The sequence below is a fragment of the Eupeodes corollae genome, chromosome 3 (assembly GCF_945859685.1).
Source record: "Eupeodes corollae chromosome 3, idEupCoro1.1, whole genome shotgun sequence".
NCBI classification, from domain to species: Eukaryota; Metazoa; Arthropoda; class Insecta; order Diptera; family Syrphidae; genus Eupeodes; species Eupeodes corollae.
Window position 1 is genome coordinate 80,352,515 of NC_079149.1, and position 19,091 is coordinate 80,371,605.

The window sequence follows — 19,091 nt, forward strand, 5'->3', positions numbered from 1 at the left end:
GGAACAACTCAAATTGGGCCACGTTCGCATTGCAGTTCTATGGTGCGCCTATACTTTCTTCATGATTTGTTCTGTTTTTATGAAAAATTTTAATAATAATAAAAATCATAGAATTTTTTTGCCAAAAGCAGTCAAATATTATTTTTAGCACAGTTTTCATTAAAAGGATGTTGCAAAATTAATTTTTCGTAAAATATTGCATCAATTTTTCAATTTTTAAATTCAACGGATCTCTTTTTTGAACGGCTGAGTTCACCTCGTAGTTTTTTTCCCTGCGGTTGAGCAATATGGGCACAAATTCCATAACAACTACATTCATAATGGCTTGGTCCCATAAGAAATGCACGGGACAACTAACACATGCTTATCCTTATACACAAAATCCTCCAAATTTAGCTTGTAGGCAGAAAGAGAGCAAACCCATTAAGTCGGGACTCTAGATAATATATGTCCTCTATGGTCTTCCCTTCGGTACATTACGTTAGGTCACGCTCTATGACATATTATGATATCTTAAAATATCGTAAGATCGGTAAGAAGCCTGTCAAAAGCCCAATTGACCTACGCTTGGTTTTGGTTTGCCTGAATACATCCTGGGGTGACTTTCCATTACCGCAGCATGAATTTCCTTCTGATTTTTACAGTTAGGTAGGGTCTTAATAAAACATGTTTTAAATATTAAGGCGAGGAAACATTTTTAAGTCATAGAAAAAAATATTTTCTTTTTCGGACTTAACCTTACTTTTTTTTGTATTGCATATTTTGAACCTAAAACAAGTTTTTTTTTAATTGATAGCTAGGTATGTAATGGGGGATGTTGCTCCCCTGCTTGATATCACTATAGGATTTGGGGTGGGTGAGAGTTTGGGTATACGCAAAGTACTTTTTGCATTAGAGAACTAAAATCAAAGAAATCCTCAACAAAAAAAGCAACACGGACCAAGAAATATGGAAGAAATGTCAAAATCAACCATTTTTGCATGTTTTGTATGTAAAAAAATGAACTTTGAAAATTAATTTAAAATAGAAATAAATGTTTCCTAGCTCTAAAATTGCTATAGTTATTATTTATTTGCACATATCTAAGTTGAGCCTACATTTTAATTTCTTCTCTAAAAACTATTAATTTGTTTACACAGTTGGATTTGTTATGTTAATTAATTTATAAATGTGAAATCGAACAAAAATTAAGCAACTTATTAATGGGGTGGCGTTGATTGCATATGTGTGTGTTTTCATATACTCATACATACGCCTCAATCGTTAATCAGCTGTTTGTAAGCTTGTTTGAAAAAAAATAAACAAGATGGCTACCGGAGGTTTTGGCATCTTCACATTTCTTCGTTCCAAGATTTGACGTATCGACTGAGTCACCTTATTTTTGTCTTCGCCGCGCTTAACACATTTTCTAATAAACTTTTAATTAAATCCCGCATTAATTTTGTTAAATATTTTTTTTAGAAATAAAACAAAAATCGGTTTGTTTTTTGTTTCATAACTTTTGATCTGTTTGAAGTTAACGTTCTTTTTCCAGAAACCGATACGAAAATTGGTTACATTCTACTATTAATTTGTATGAACAAAAATTGCTCATAATCTGCTAAAATGGCTGATGATTTTGATATAGAAGCCATGTTGGAAGAGCCATATCAAAAGGGCGTAAGTGGAGTTGATTAATTTTGTGTATATTGTTAATGTTTTATATTGTGTTTACTTCATTGAATTGAATGAGGTATAATATTTATAAGGATGCCCTCAAACTGACGACCAAGAAGGCCTTTCTATATTACATAAAATCTATTCGTCTATAGAACTGCAACAAAAATCAGCTGGTAAAACTTGTTAACTTTTGGATATAGGCATCGATAATATAATATAATGGAGATATTTTGTAAATTTATTTATTCAGATTTCGAAGCGCTTTTAAAAGGAACTAAGAGGATATCCTACATCAAACATTAGAATATTGATTTAGTTTGGAAGATGTGGTGTATTATTCTTAATGTTCTTCTGAATGCCCCAATTGTGTTCAGTGTTTTAACTGATTACTCTTTATGTTTTAAGTATTAAAAGATTGATAATAATGTAGTGGTATATATAGACACAAAGAGTACCTCTAAAATGATAAAAAAGTTTTATTCGAATGTTCATTTGTAGGCTAAATGAATAATAATGAACAGTTAAATTGTTTCTGCATTTTGTATGTTCAAAATGTCTATCACAAGAGTATAAACAAATCAAAAATACACTTTGCTGTGACAACACAACAAAATACATACTGAGTCCTGACTATACACGTGGTCTGTTCTGTTTTTAACTATTGTTAGAAATCTTTACCCATTGTCGTTTAAAAACATTTACATCTGAACGAGATCCTAAAATCATTGTGGAATTATTAATTAGTTATGGTTTATAACAATCGCCAACTAAGCTCAGTAGTATATAAAACCTAAAGAACTATCAACGGAGAGACTATTAGAGGAGCACTTAGTGGTTATATGGACATTTTCTCTTTTTTGACTTAACCTTTTTACCTAAAAAATACAACAAACAAATATAAATTATTTATTTCTCTTTGCTTTCATGTTTTTGTTAAAGAAAAACATAAATTATTAACCTTAGAATTTTGTATTAAACTTTCTCAAGTATGTTAAGAGCAGGTTCACATTTTCTTTTGTTATTAAATTTTAGATTTTAAGTTCTAAAGATATTGTTTCTTTATTTTTGATGTTAGTTTGATAACAACAGTCGTTCTAGCAAATTCCAAGAATTCGAAAAATTTGTTTGTTGTTGACAGAAACAGCAGGCAACATAAGGGACTTTATTTGCAGTCAACTGCGTTATTTGAACGCAAAATGTTGACAAAGGCAACTAGTTAGTTTTTTAAGTGTCATAATTTTCAAACTCGGTGATGATCGTTGAACAACTACCAAAAACAAAATTGTCTACACTCCACTCCTCCGGGGCAAGCTGCAACTCCATCTCGACCTGTATTTATGATTTAAGTAAAATATTACTTATTCCTTTCTTAATTTGACAAAGAACCCTTTTAAAAAAAAAGTTTTAAATAGAATTGTGCTGAAAATAAATAAATCACATAGTAATAAAGTTCAGCCTTCAGTTGAATAAAAAATGTGATTAGCTGTTATTTTGACATAAGTGAAATTGACCTGATGGTTATGGAGGTTTTTCTTCACTAACTATCAAGTCAACTTTCCAATAAAGTTACGTCAATGTAACTTTATGTGACAAAAAATGTATTTCATATTTGGCACTTGTAACTGTTTTAGGTCCAAAGATAAGGGTTTAAGAAGTTTTATATTATGTAAACTTCGAGTTACCAAACACAAAACAAACATATCTATATTTGTAAATCCTTAAAAAAACGTAAAACAGCTTGTTTTCAAAAAATGGTATCTTAATTATTACACCTTAAATTGTATTTATTAAAACATTTTATAAACAATGCGAGTATTTTAAAGTCAACATAAATTTGGAGGTAATTATGATTCTAAAGGCTTAAGATTAAAATTAAATAAATTGTTTTAAAGCATTCTTTAATCTTATTTTTAAGCTATCCACTTAAAAAAATTGAATTAGTGTCTAGCGTTCATTTTCTCAACTAATGAACGATTTCTTACATTAGTATGATTTTTTAATTAAAAGACGAAAAACTAGGTTTTCAATTACCGTCCAATTAGTAAACTAGTAAAGATTCTAAGGCTTCTTGGTATAACAATCCTTTAAGGTGTTCCTGAAAGTAGTCAATTAGGTCCATCGCTTTTTGATAAGATTTGACAACGATATAAAAATATTTAGATTTACAAGGAATTATAAGAATTGCATTGCATTCTAACAGGACACTACTAACTTTGAGATATGATGCAAACTAAAATTATAACCTTTTCAATATGCGGTTCTGTTTTGTTTTTCAGTTGAATATGAAATCAAATAGCTTTTAATTAGCCTCTAAAAAGCTATATAATGAATCGGCCAGATTACTTAAAATCAAAGGCTCAGGTGTTGGGTTGAATTTTAAGTCAAATGTTTCATATATTATCTCTTAATCAAATTCTATGTTCGGTATTTTGAAATGAAATTCTTCAGTTTTAGTGACACTTGCACTCTGAGATCGTTCGCACCTATTGGAGTGTTGTTCAATTATTTGGAATCCGGACAAAATACATTTTTTAAAATTGAATACGTACATATAACGTCACTAAAATGAATTTGACTGCTGAAAATAAAAGAACTTCTTGGGAATATTCATGACTCTAAGAACTTTTTGATAGAGATTGAAATACTATAATTTATAAAGATAAAACTAAATGAAGGCAAAATCAAATCTAATCATATCATTTAAAAATTTGAATGTATTTACAGTTTCTGACCATATTATTAGACGCACTTTAGATTTTATGCAAAATCTAAATTTCCAGCTATTTTAATCAGGTTTTCAAATATTATAATGCATTTAAATTATTTTGTATGCAATATACTACTTCCTGGAAATAAAGCAATAGATTTAAAGATTTTTTTTTAAATTAATATTTTCTGTTTTTTTTTTTCAATATTTTGTTGAACCTCCTTTTTCTTTAATAAGAGCCTTAATTCTGCGCGTCAAACTGTCAATGCATGATTTGACTGTTTCCTGCATTTGTGGGTGATAATTTTACACGTGAATTACTCTTTCAATAAGTGACCGCATCTTTAGCTACTTCCCTCTTCATCAGCTCCCACACGTTTTCAATTGGGTTCATATCAGGGCTGTTTCCCGGCCAGTCCAACAGAGAAATGTTTTCTTCCTTCAAATAAGTTTGTGTGGCATGGAGCTCCATCTTGCATAAAAATGTAACCATACATCCTTTCTTTAACGTTAAAAATATAGCGAATAATTGCAGTGCGTCTAATAATATAGCCAGGGACTGTATGTTCAGACATGTTTTTTTATAAGCAATTACAAAATGATATCTTTGTATTCAATGATTTTATCCTGGTATTGAGTATTTGTACGAGTGCTTCATTGTGCTGAAACTTGAATGAAACATCATAAATAAAATTATTAACATACTTTACTTTTTTAAATATTCTCATTTCTTCCCAAGTTTTTCAATAAACATGTTTGATAAATACTTGACTTTCTAAAGTCCTCATACCTTATTTTGATTAAAAATTTTTAATTTTTTATTATATTTAGTCTTTAAACATTGTTAAAATAGCTCTGAGTTTTTTTCTATTTATTTATGGGGACTACTAAATAAACAACATTCGAAAAATTCGCAAATTTTTAAAATGTACGCATAGTTCAAGTGCTACCCTTAAGTGTATAGTTACTGTAAATAATGATTTTTATAATTTTAAACTGGTTTTTCTCAAAACTACTTTTTTTTAAATTGTCGAGACTCGATTTTTATATTGATATTCTTAAACAAAAATGTATGATTCAAGGCCACTGTAACAAAACTTAAACTAAACAATTACTCATTTATTGAAAAACGTTCCAAATTTAAGTCGTTAAATTTGTAATCATTTCTTTCTTATAATTGCTTTAAAATCGGATTTTAAAGTAAATTGTGTCATTATTATAATTCAGTAAGTTTTTTTATTTGTGGTTGTTTTTACGATTTGATGCAGCCAATTAAGATTTTTTTAATTGTTAACATTAACGTAATCTGTTTAAACCCGTTTCTTTTTCCAGAAAATAGTGTTGCTCTTTCAAAATATTTGTTTCACAAATATCTTTAATTTTATGGAAAAGATAAAATAAACGTGTTACACCTATACCAAAACGAATTTTTTAAATCGCTACACGTTTCGGGATTTATATTTCCATATAAATATATGAAAAGGTTATAATTGAATAAATATTAAGACTTTTTAGATAAAACAAACTTAATATGTTCTTGTCTTTGTAATAGAAAGTTTCATTTTATTTAATAGTATTTCCGTTTTCAATGTCCTTATTAATTTTGTTTAATAAGAGTTTCGTGAAAAAATTATTTTTGACAAAGTTATTCGAAAAGCGAAGGAGGCAAGATAAAATATTTCATACAAGATATACTGGCATGAAATTTTCGTTATGCAGTTAATATTCTAATTATTTTCTTCGAAGAGTGGACCACCACTTGTTTTTTTAGCATATTGAAAAGTTTCCGTTTTAAGAACAAATTTCACTATTCCTGAAAAAAATCACGATGTTTGCTGACTTAGAGGTGTTTCTTGCCTACATTTACGCCGTTGCAGAGATGTGTAGTTACAGTAGAACTGAGTTAGCCTTTTCACACCAAACCCAAAACCGGGTTTTCGGCAAAATGTTTTCGAAAACCCGAAAATCGTTCACACCGAACATTTACACGTTTTCATATGACTATTAAAATTGTTTAACACCGGTTGTCAAATTTTGTATTGATGTAAAAATGTGTGAGTAAAAAGTTTTGCTCTTCTCAAATCATTTGTGAAAATAAAATGAATTCTAACCAATTCAAGTTGATTTAAAAGTTACACTAGCTCGTCTCGAAGAAGAGTTTGAACTGAAGTTCTGGGGACGGGTGGAATGGGCTCACGACATAAACCAACAAGAACTACAAGCTCGCTTGGCTTCAGCTATCATCTTTGTTAACTTCATCCGGTCCGAACAATTCACTAAGGAGAAGCTAATTGTCTAGAAAATATATCATAGAATCAACAGCAAACAAAACTGTTACAATAAAAATTAATTTTATTTAAAACATTTTCTTCTTCTTTCACAACAAATTCAATCCAAAATACTGTGCTTATGACTATTGCTTCTGCTGGCCAAATGTGAAGATGATGAATGAGAAAATTTTGAACGATTTCGCGTAGGTCCTTATGGCTGGAGCAGAAAAGGTCAATTCCAAGTTCCAGATTCGTACCAAAATCACACTCATCCAGAGCGATCACTGAAGCTGGTATGACTATCTCTTTGGTTTCTTTCTTTGAGGACTCGCCTGGCTTGTCCAATGAACTGAGGATCTTCTTGATGTTGGCATCGCTGTCCATCAAGGGGCGATAGCCCAATGTTGTTTTGTATTTACTGGAACAACGATTCCCACATTGTTTGAATGTTTTGGCGCAAATTTTCCAATCCAGTCACGACAGAGCCTCCACCAGAGATTTTCTTTCATACTTATTCTCCTCCACAAATGACCTTACCGCCTTTCTTATATCTCCCGAACCCTTGTAATTGAACGGAGTTATCGGAAAGTGTTTTTCCATGTAGTAAGAAAGCGTCGAACATAGTGGTGGTGTAAATTAATTTAACGCTGAATGTTTTGAAAGGTTTATTTGCTTAGTTCAACTTTGAATTCCTACTAGTTTTCGAGAGGTTTTATATAAAACTTGTGGTTGAAGAACACTTCTGGTTTACCATAAATGTATGAGAAAACTTGAGTTTTCTATGCAGGTTTTTGACGAAAACCTATAATTTTGCGAAAACCTAGTTTTGGGCTTGGTGTGAAAAGCCTATTACAGTCTACTCCACCATGGTTTGCATGTACTTTTTCAAAGGCATATTTTTAAAAAATCTAGAAGGTAAAATAGGCATTAAACCCAAGGCCTGACAATTCCAATATTGTAACGCTTTATAAATACATGATTGGGTGTTTTGTGATAATGATAATTAATATCTTAAAAATGTTCGCCTTGGAATAATTTTTTGAATTTTTTAATATGTTATTCATCAAGAAATATTGATATTGCCCATTGAACAGCCCTATCATGAATTCCATCGTAATCGGAAACTTTTACGAATCCCGAAATAAAAATATTACCAAATACAATCGTAGTGGAAAAACTCATACAATTTTGGTTTAGGAACGGATTTTTGGAATTTGTAAGTTTCCGATTACGATGGAATTCGTTATAGGGCTAGTTTAAAATTTTTGTTTGCAAAAAATGTCTCATCAGTCACGGAAATGCGTTCGGTAACAACCGATAACATGATCAATACTTATTCTTTGTGGATTTCATTGAATCCTCTTTACCAAACGTGATAACGAGATATTTATATCTTAAAAATGTTCTTCCCTCCGGAGCAGAAAAATAAAAAAATATACAGTAGCAAATTTAAATATCTTTACAAGTATGTATGTTTTTCGAAGTCAACATAACAAAGCAGCACATGGGCTTCATTGAAGCCGCTAAATTAAGTTAATCGCCGATGAACTTTTGATAGAAATCTACAATTTAAAAAACCAAATCTTTGTAAATATTAGAAGTACATCCAGTGAACATGCGGACATTTGTTTTTAAAGATACAAAAAAAAATATTATTCTTTGATTTTACTTTAATTTAAGAAAATTTGAATTTGTATTTCAAACTAGAATCATTGATATTCCACGATTGTTATAGAAATTAATTTATGGCATTGGATATTTTAAATATTAGTAATTTAAATAATTCAATTTTTTTCCAATGATAGCGAACTTTGATGATCGGCATTATTTTAAGGGGTCATTGTAAAATCGAGGATTTTTTCATATTTAATTCATTTTCAAACTATTTAAGTTTATTAGATTTTTTAAAAACTATATTTTCAAAAAAATTTGTTTTATTTCTATCAGGAATGAAGATAGATTTCCTTTTCTGTGATCAAATGTGGCTATAGTTTTCAGATCTCTGGAAACTTCTTAAATATTTTGTCTGCCAGAAAACGTTTTTAAAATTTCAAAAATACTCCTGAAATATCGTTTTGTACATACAAAAGTCCTTATTTTTTTCGTACGAAGTGAGTGCTTGAAAAAAATGGAGTTTGCTTCATGTTTGACGAGCTGGGGTTCTCATTTTCGAGCATGCTTTTGAAACCATATTTGGCAAACAGCTTGATGATGAAGCATGCACATAATCAATACGTAGACGTTTATATTTAAAGCTATTTTTAGATAAAATGTTAATCCGGGTATAGATAGATAGACGTCTACGTGCCGTTTTTAGTAATCATAAATCAAAATGTGTGACAGTTTGGTGTGCTGTTGCTGAATTTGGTGTGTTAGGTCCCAATTTTTTCATAGAAAATGGGCAAAAAGTCACAGTTAATGCGGATCGCTACTGTCACATGATTGAGACCTTACTCCAACTAAACTTAAATCAGTTTAATAGGAACCATAAAAAAGTCTGGGTCCAACTTAAAAATTCAATCAAATTTGTCTGTTAAATTGTTTATTTATTTGTCATTGCCATTTAAAATGGGAGATCTTTTTGCCGGACCCTATATATTTGAAACCATTCCCTATTAACAACATATTTTTCTTCAGCTTCGTTTCTTTGCCATCAATATATTTTATATTTGAGCTTTTGGGGAAATTGAGACACAAAATTAAAGAACACCTTGAAACCTTGAGGTGTGAGTTCCAACCCTTTCTCTTTTATTTTTTAATATTACTGGTTTATATGCACAATAATGGAATGCGTGTATTTCTTACCATTACAATATTAATATTTATCTTATCTATTTATTCCTTTGTTTTTAATTGAGTATAAATGTATGTTTTGGGTTTTTTCTCATAGAAAGATTTCAGAGTTTATGTCTTATGTGTATTGTTTATGGGAAAAGGCAGATAAACTCGAAATATTACTTATTTTTTAAAAACACAACAATTTTATAAACAAATGGAACACATCACTATTTAACAATTATTGGCATTAAAATGCTCAGTTGGATCCACTGATACAAACAAAACTTAATTTAAAGAAAAGATGGCTCGCAAAATTCCTGGCTTTTATCTTTCTACTCAGAGAGAGATTCATTTTTGATTTGGCAAAGACTTCTTCATTTTTGTGAAAGAACTCAAATAGTTCCTGTGCAAGTATTTTTGTTGACAATTGAGTCGTACTTTCTAGTACCAGTTTCGAGTTTCTTTGTCATTCAAACGCCAGTGAATTTTTGAATATTTGTATGTAATACATTTTTTAATTCTTCAAAAAAGAAAAGATATCGAAAATAACGTAAAATTCGATATTGATTAAAAGCTAATTTGTTGTTAAAAAATTGGCTCCTCCTAACGCTTCGAAAATGAATAATTCTACACTTTAATTGTGCTTCTAGCTTTGTTGCATTACTTTTTCCTTTTTTTTCAAACTTAATATATCTTTTTTTATTAATTTGTATGTGTGAGGTTATTAAAAATGTTTGCTGCTCTGACTTTCTGCATAAAAATAATATAAAAAGTGTATACCATACCTAGAACTGATCTATTCTCGAAAAAGAAACAACAAACTATGAACATTTCTCAAGGGTACAAATATTTTTTACAGAAATCCTTTAAGCTCAATTTGCTATTGATTGTATTGGTCATTCTAAATACTTACACATGAGCCGGAATTTTCGGTAAGTCTTAAATACTTGTGAATGTTCCATAACGAATATTAATAAAAATAATAATAATTAAACATAGAAAAATACACTTTCGGAAAAAACAGTTCAATATTTCCTTTTATGCAAAAATGTTGAATCCTTTGTACCCATCATTTTTCAAAATGCCACTGATTTTCAGATACCTGACAAATTTCGTCCGGGCAGCAGGGAGGATTGAAGCGCAAAGACTCCAAAGAAAAATTTTTTTCTTAGCGTTTAAAACCACGCTTAAATGAGTCATAGTGCACCACTAATTCAGAGTATTTTGTGTTATTTGTATTAACGAAAAGTAACTTCATATAAACAAAAATCAAAATCATAATGATCTTTTACTAATTTAAACTCTTCGATTTGCTTCATCCTTCAAAAATTATTTGACGTATTTTGAACGTCATTGGTGTACCTTTACTGAGTATTAACAGATAAAAACTGGACAGCAATCTAACCAAACTCAAAGCAGCAATGGACGAAAGGATGACTATGCAAAGGGTAGCCGATCATCAAGGTATGTTTTCTTTTTTGTGAATAAACACAAACCAATGATTTGAATGAATTTACAGAAGCCCGTCAAGAAGTGGGGAAAAGCACAAAGCCAATTATATAAGAGAAGGCGATAGAAATAAAGACAAACACAGGGATAGAGACAGAGAACGTTATCGATCTGTAGAAAGGTCTCGGGACAGAGAACGACGACGGTCCCGAGAAAAGAGAGGTAGTAAATCCCGTGATAGAAGAAGGAGTCGGTCAGGAGATCGTAAGTCCAACAGACCTCGCGATCGAGAAAGGAGGAGAAGTAAATCTGGAGAACGACGAAGCCGTTCTAAAGAAAGAAAACTTAGTCCAATCAGAGAAAAACCCAGTCGAAGTCGATCACAGAGATTGAATTCCAGGGATAAAAGGTAATTTTTTGAATTTATATAAATGTTAAAGCTTCTACAAATACTACAGTAACTGTTATCATTTAATTATAACTAATATAAATTATTAGTTTAATAAAATATAAAGATTTAATGTGCATTCAAAATTAATAATACCCAACAAAAGTGAAAAAAAACACACTTCAAAACTATCAATATAAAAAGTTTTGCTGATGCCAAGAAGTAGAGAAAAAGATTTATTTAGTTTTTTTTTTTAAATTATTACATCAATTATTACATTTTATTAACGTTTCATATTTTAAGATAATCAAATATAAATCTCTTTGTAAACAGTGGCTTCTTTGGTAATATCTCCGGTAGATCCAACTTCGACATGACAATTGTTTCGCATATTTACTGCAAGTATTGCTTGTTAATAACATAACAGCCTATGCGAAATATTTACTTGATAAATTGCGGGTAAATTTTTGTTGGGGTTCAGGAGCGGATCAGTTTAAATTTACCATTAAAGGATAGCACTAATGTTAAATTGCAGCTGAGAAGTTTTCGTGCTCAAATAAAATTTGCTACATAGATAACTGTCTTGTAGTTGTTTGTGTTTTTGTTTATTGTAATAACTGGTAAGTTTTGTGTTCAGTATAGCAGCATTCGTGGGCCTAGAAAAAACGTCCATGCTGCATACGTTCATACTGTTTTGAACAGGCCAGCTGTTTTTGGCACTGAGCGAAACTCAGGTTGATGAAACCACTGACGACTCGGAGTTTAACCTTTTCGGTTATGGCTTAGTGCCTATATTCTTTTCTCATCATGATCTAGTCGTATATGGCATGATGGTGCCTATGAACTTCTAACAAAATATGGTCAGTGCACAACACAAATTTTAATTATATGTGGTTTAAATTTACCATCTAAAGGCGCATCATTGACACGTGTTTTATTTATCGTAGCCCAAGTCTGGATAGCAATTCGAATTCAATGCGCGTTCGACTCTATCCCATTTTTCGCACAGCGAGATCGTTGTTACGGGTGATTTTAATGTACACAATTCTTCGTGGCTGCGCTATTCTGGTCAGACAACATCCGAAGGGAGGTGTGTCGAGATTTTGCTGAGTTAAACTACCTGATTCAGTTAGTTGACGAGCCAACCCGGATTCCTAACGTTGTAGAGCAGTCCGCCAACACTCTAAACTTGTTTCTTACCTCCGATCCTAATAAATATGCGTTTAGTGTATTATCACCTCTAGGCACATCAGACCATTGTGTCATGTCTGCTAATTTCTCATACCAAAAAAACCCCAGTTAAAGAGAAAAACCCTACAAGAACCCTATGGCAATATAAGAAAGCCAACTAGAACGGCCTCAACGATATCTTTATTTACTTTAACTGATCCAGCGCAGATATGGTTACAAACTTAATTCTTTGTGGAATGAGAAATTTTATTTATAGGGTAAAATCTTTAAAACCTAAAAAAAAACGCATGGTCTGATTCGAGCTGTAAAGAGGTTATTAGGATCAAAGATGTAAGTTTCCGGATTTATAAAGCCAACCCTAATAAGGAAAAGCGGAACAAGTTCAAACAAGCTAGAAAGACTTGTAACGGACAAATACGACGCATTACATTTTTGCATGTCCAGAAATTACGGCAAAAATTACTACAATGTTAAAGGTAGTCAAAATTTCTGGTAATTTGTAAAAAAAAAAATGCGCAAAACTACGTCTTCGTCAGTTCCTACGCTCTTTTTCAATGACAATCTCTTTTGTAAGCTCGATTGATAAAGCCAATTTGCTTGCCGCACAGTTTGCTGTTAATTTGGTGCTGCCAATGAGTGACATAACTCCTTCAGTACTTGAAAGCGTAGACCGGCACTATGGCTTTCGTTGCAATAGGTCCACTGGTGATCTCATAGTTTATCTCACAGAACAGTGGAACAAATCTTTACATCGTTTTGGAGAAAGTACGATTATTGCACTTGATATTCCAAAGGCAGTTGATAGAGTTTGGCATTAAGCTCTCTTATGGAAAATGCGTGTTTTTGGTATCAATGAATCTCTTCTTTGTTCGGTTAGAAATTACCTTTCGGATCGTTCAATTGAAGTAGTATTGGACGGGTTCAAATCTGATATTCACAAAATAAACGCTGGTATGCTCCAGGGCTCCGTTTTGTCTCCGACGCTCTTCTTAATTTTTTTAAATGATCTTTTTTTTGAAACTTCTTACCCACTAAATTATTTCGCGGATGTGGACTACTAACGGCAGCGTATATAAGCTCATTAAATTATGATCTTGACAGCATTGTTAATTGGGAAAAACAGTGTAGAATTTAATGCTTCGAAAACTCAATGCTGTCTACTGTCGCAAAAGCGTAATCCTCCCCTCCATTAGTGGTACTTTCATCGTTTAAGTGTTTACGTTTTCTCCGAAGATGCAAGAAGTTTTTTAACCCTTTCTGATCTGGCTATAATTTACAAAGCTTATTTGGATTGGTTCTCCAATAACGCACTTGAGTCTTCTGGATAGAATTGAAGAAAGAGCTCTAAAAATGATTGGAGATCGTTCTCTTATCGAGACATTTGCGTCTCTTGAACACCGCTGAAGGTCTCATGCCTGTCATTGTTTTATCGCTATTTTTGTAAACAATGCTATATTGAAATAAACAGTTGCATTCCTCCCCTTAAACAATTCAACTGTAATACTCGTATTGCTAAGAAAGCCCATCAGTTTACCCTTGAACCCAATTTCTGTTAAGTACAGAGATTTTTTCTTTAACCGCACGAATGTGGAATGCTTTACTAAGGTCAATATTTCCTACTCATTACAGTGTGCAGACTTTCAAAACCAATGTGCATCGGTTTCTCCTTTCTAATCATATCCTCCTTTCCTAATTGCTCGCACTGTGTTTAATCATTATAAGAGTATTCATAACCCCTTCAGTGCGCGCACAATATAAAACAAAACCCTTCTAATGATCCAGACTGAAATTAAAAAAGGTTTTTTTTTTATCGGACATTTTTGAAAGTGAGACAATCATTGTAAAATCCAATGATTGTCTCAGATTTAAGAGTTAGCTGAAAGGTTCAGTACCTATTTACGATGTTTGTTGTATGTTTACTTTCTAGGTGTCCTAATTAAAAATGTTGGATGTCACTATTACGACTACGAGGAGTGGTTAATATAAAGAGCCTTCTTCTGATTGCCATTAATCTTCTGATGGAAGTGGTTTGCCGTTATCACCGCTGTAATTCCATCAGGAAACCCTATCAGTAAGGTATTTTCAGGTATTTCAATGCATCGTATTCCATCGTACGAAATATTCTAGAAATCAGGTCGACGGATTCATCCCTGAGTCGTCTTCTGGACCTTTTGTGTTTCGTAGACCAGTTCACGGACTTTAAGGTAATCCTCCATAATTTGCTACAGACGGGATGTAGAATGTGTTTTAGCGCATTAAGCATGTCTCGACACCTAGCAGAATTAAAGGGGTTTCTGTCTGCCAAAAAAACATTTGCATTAAGTAGTGGTTTCCCTGTTGGTCAATTTGTGTAGTATATTCTGAATCTTTGTTGACTTGGGGATATGTGCCCTGCTATCAGAACCTGTTTGTACTTTGATAGGAAGTCAGGGTTAAATAAGTCTTCCAGCTCTAAATAACGTTCCCATCTTTAAAACAGCTGTTATGCATAATCAGACAGAATTTGAAAGCATGTTCGCGAAGTAGCTTTTAACGCTTCCACTGGTATTTCGTCAGGTCCAGGAGAGGTTAACTCATATTCGGTGTATCTGATATTGATTCCGAATCTTATGAACTCGGCTACCTGTTTCATAACTCATCTAGGAAACCCTTTTTAGCCAACTTAGTTGCATCATGGATTCAGGTCTTGTTTGCGAAGGGCCACTGGAGAACAGCACCTTTTCTTCTTCTATTACCGACAAGGACATTACTGCATTTAGTAAATTGGGCCTGCGTTTGGTTCTGATTAGGTGCTTTTTATTGCGTTTTAGTCCGAAGATAAAACCGTTTTTCATTCTATGTCTCTTAAAAGTAGATGTTTTTCCTTTATTTGCCACGAGATTTTGTTATGACTACACATTAAGTCTTCTTGATCTTAATCATAATAATGAATTGTTATACAATTTGTGTTTGTATCTTTTAATAGACGCCGCAGTTATTCACCAAAGCCATTCAAACGGGGCCGAACACCCCCAAATGGATTAGGAGAACATTCGCCAAGAGCTGATTTGAGTCCAGAGGAGAGGGATGCACGCACAGTGTTTTGTATGCAACTTTCACAGCGTATTCGTGCAAGAGACTTAGAAGAGTTTTTTTCAAGTGTTGGGAAAGTACGTGATGTAAGACTTATAACGTGCAACAAAACAAAAAGATTCAAAGGAATTGCCTATATTGAGTTCAAAGATCCAGAATCGGTTGCCTTGGCCTTGGGACTCTCCGGCCAAAAATTATTAGGTATACCAATTTGCGTTCAACATACCCAAGCCGAAAAAAACCGCATCGCCAATGCTGTACCAACATTTACTCCTAAACCGCATACAGGGCCGATGCGATTGTATGTCGGCTCTTTGCATTTTAATATAACTGAAGAAATGCTGCGTGGGATCTTTGAACCATTTGGAAAAATTGATTCCATTCAGTTGATTTCCGATACAGAAACTGGACGCTCCAAAGGGTACGGATTTATAACGGTAAGTTTATTTGGAAACTTAATTTAAGTTCCGTGTTTAATGGTTTATTTTCTTCAAAGTATCACAACGCGGACGACGCAAAGAAGGCACTCGAACAACTTAATGGATTTGAATTAGCTGGCCGTCCAATGAAAGTGGGAAATGTTACCGAGCGTCTCGATATGAACACAACTTCTCTTGATACAGATGAAATGGACCGCAGTGGTATTGACCTCGGGGCAACTGGCAGATTACAGTTGATGTTTAAACTGGCAGAAGGTGCTGGCCTAGCTGTGCCGCAAGCAGCTGCAAATGCGCTGTTAGCAACTGCCCCACAACCGGTAGTAGTGCAGCAACAGGCACAAAGCCCTACTATAGCTACACAATGTTTCATGTTGTCCAATATGTTTGATCCAAAAAAAGAAACTAATCCTTTTTGGGAAGTGGAAATTAGGGACGATGTGTTGGACGAGTGCAATAAGCATGGTGGAACCCTACATATTTATGTTGACAAAGATTCACCTACTGGAAATGTGTACGTTAAATGCCCAAGCATAACCACAGCTGTTTTGGCTGTTAATTCCTTACATGGAAGATGGTTTGCGGGACGTGTTATTACTGCAGCATATGTACCACTTATAAACTATCATACACTTTTCCCAGATGCACTTGCTGCAGTCAATTTGCTAAGTACTACGAGAAAAGCGGCGGAATAGATATAAAAAAAAAACTTGATTATATAAATCAAAAACAAAATAAAACACAGTTGAATAATAATTTGTATTTTTAAATTAAATATATAAAAACTACAATTCTTAAAGGAAAGTCTTAGGATGTGAATTTTTTTTTTTCTGATTATAATTTAAAAAGGAATATTTTTCCGAAAAAGTTCTCAAACCTACTTTTGCTGTTATAATTTTCAAAAACGACTCGACCAATATTAGCAAGAGCTTTTATTTTGTTTGTAAATTTATGCAATGCTACTAAGAAAAATCAGTAAAATCAAAAAGAAAAATGTTTAGAAAAATTTGATGGATACCATTCTTCAGCTCTAGTAAAGCTAGTAAGGACAGCATTGAAGAAATTTGCAACGAAGGCCGAATATATTCAAACCAAAACTATGTGTTAATATTTTATAAGAAAACTTTAAATCCTTATCCTGAGTATGTTGTCCAAAATATCCTATAGTACCCTAGTGACAGCTGCTGAGTTATTTGTTCAGTGCTGACGAAAACTTTACCGCAGCACAAATTTCCTTCTGATTTTTTTTTAGTTAGTTAGGGGTCTCAATAGAACATAATTTTAAATATTAAGGCGAGGAAACATTTAAGTCATAAAAAAAAATATTTTCTTTTCGGACTTAACCCTACTTTGGCTCAACTTTCCATTACCGCAGCACGAATTTCGACTTGCGGTTTTTTTATTCGATAGATATGTGCAAATAAATAATAACTATAGCAATTTTAGAGCGAGGAAACATTTATTTCTATTTTTAATTAACTTTTAAAGATCACTTTTTTCCATACAAAACACTCAAAAATGGTTGATTTTGACATTTCTTCCCTGTTTTTTGTTCAGTGTTGCAATACTTTTTTTTTTTCTTAGTAATTTCTTTTATTTTAGTGCTCAAATGGAAAAGTACTTTGGATATACCCAAACTCGCACCCACCCCAAATCCTATAGTGACCCCAAGCAGGGGGGTTGCAGGGGGCAGCATGCCCCCCTTACTTACCTAGCTGTTAGTACGCCGTGCTATCAATTAAAAAAACTTGTTTCAGGCTCAAAAAATGCAATACAAAAAAAGTAGGGTTAAGTCCGAAAAAGAAAATATTTTTTTTTATGACTTAAAGTTGTTTCCTCGCCCTAATATTTAAAACATGTTCTATTGAGACTCCTACCTAACTTTAAAAAAAAATCAGAAGGAAATTCGTGCTGCGGTAATGGAAAGTCGCCCCCTACTTTTTTTGTATTTCATTTTTTGAGCCCAAAACAAATTTTGAAATTGATAACACGGCGTTCTAACAGCTGGGTATGTAAGGGGGGGGCATGATGCCCCCTGCTTGGGATCACTATAGGATTTGGGGTGGGTGCGAGTTTGGGTATATGCAAAGTACTTTTTGCATTTGAGCACTAAAATCAAAGAAATCACCAACAAAAAAAGCACGTATGGTAACACTGAACAAAAAACATGGAAGAAATGTCAAAATCAACCATTTTTGCGTGTTTTGTATGTAAAAAAGTGAACTTTGAATATTAATTTAAAATAGAAATAAATACACACATATCTATCAAGTAAAAAAAATCGCGAGTCGAAATTTGTGCTGCGGTAATGGAAAGTAGAGCCAAACCGCATCTCGGGCAAAAATAATGATTTTATCTCCTAAAAAAACACCCTTTAACTGTTAATATATGTGTGACTTCTTTTGGTTCTTCGTTCTCATGAAGAAAAAAACCGTTAAACAAAGGACAATCTCGGCAAGCGGTTTCTGCTAGAAGCATAATAAACTATCTTAAATCACATATTTGTATATAAGCTTTTGATTCTTATTTTACAAGCATTGACTTCTCAGTTTTAAAAAATGGTATTTCGATGGTAAGTTACCGTTTTTCTTCATGAAATACTCTAACTTTTAATTAATTTTTCCTGTCTTTTTTTTAAAACGCTAAATTAAAAACTAATATAAAATAACGAAAAACATGTCCGTATGCATAAATTGTAGGTACTAAAATGTGGGGAATAAAAGCAGACCTATCATTTTTGACAAGTCACAAAAATTAAATAGGTTATTTTTGTAGCCCATGTAAACCAATCCGCCATTTTGCTTTTTCCACCGCTCACATTTATTCACCAAAAGCGAATATGGTAGATTTCACCTCAAATGAACTTTCCATTACCGCAGCACGAATTACTTTCTGATTTGTTTTCACAGTTAGGTAGGGGTCTCAATAAAACATGTTTGAAATATTAAGGCAAGAAACATATGTAACTCATAGAAAAAAATAATTTTCTTTTCCGGACTCAACCCTACTTTTTTGTATTTCATTTTTTGAGCCTAAAACAAGTTTTTTTAGAATTGATAGAACGGCGTACTAATAGCTAGGTAGGTAAGGGGGCATGCTAACACCCTGCTTGGGATCACTATAGGATTTTGGGTGGGTGC

The 19,091-nt window shown here is 32.7% G+C and overlaps 1 protein-coding gene and 1 long non-coding RNA gene across 3 annotated transcripts; both read left to right on the plus strand.

Annotated features, from left to right (window-relative positions):
• The first annotated feature begins 1,333 nt into the window (after nt 1-1,333).
• LOC129949239 (RNA-binding protein 39) lies at nt 1,334-16,707 on the plus strand. Of its 2 annotated transcripts, XM_056060567.1 has the most exons (6): nt 1,334-1,478; nt 1,535-1,659; nt 10,796-10,878; nt 10,934-11,272; nt 15,408-15,951; nt 16,011-16,707. In XM_056060567.1, the coding sequence occupies exons 2-6, from the start codon at nt 1,606-1,608 to the stop codon at nt 16,644-16,646; spliced, it is 1,656 nt and encodes a 551-aa protein (XP_055916542.1). In that variant the 5' UTR covers nt 1,334-1,478; nt 1,535-1,605; the 3' UTR covers nt 16,647-16,707. The 2 variants fall into 2 exon arrangements, with proteins under 2 accessions (XP_055916542.1, XP_055916543.1); XM_056060568.1 differs by lacking the exon at nt 1,334-1,478 and having other exon boundaries at nt 1,493-1,659.
• Nucleotides 1,666-8,770, plus strand: LOC129949240 (uncharacterized). The gene is made up of 2 exons (XR_008782017.1): nt 1,666-1,832; nt 1,910-8,770. It is a non-coding gene; the product is annotated as an uncharacterized LOC129949240 (long non-coding RNA).
• Nucleotides 16,708-19,091: the final 2,384 nt, after the last annotated feature.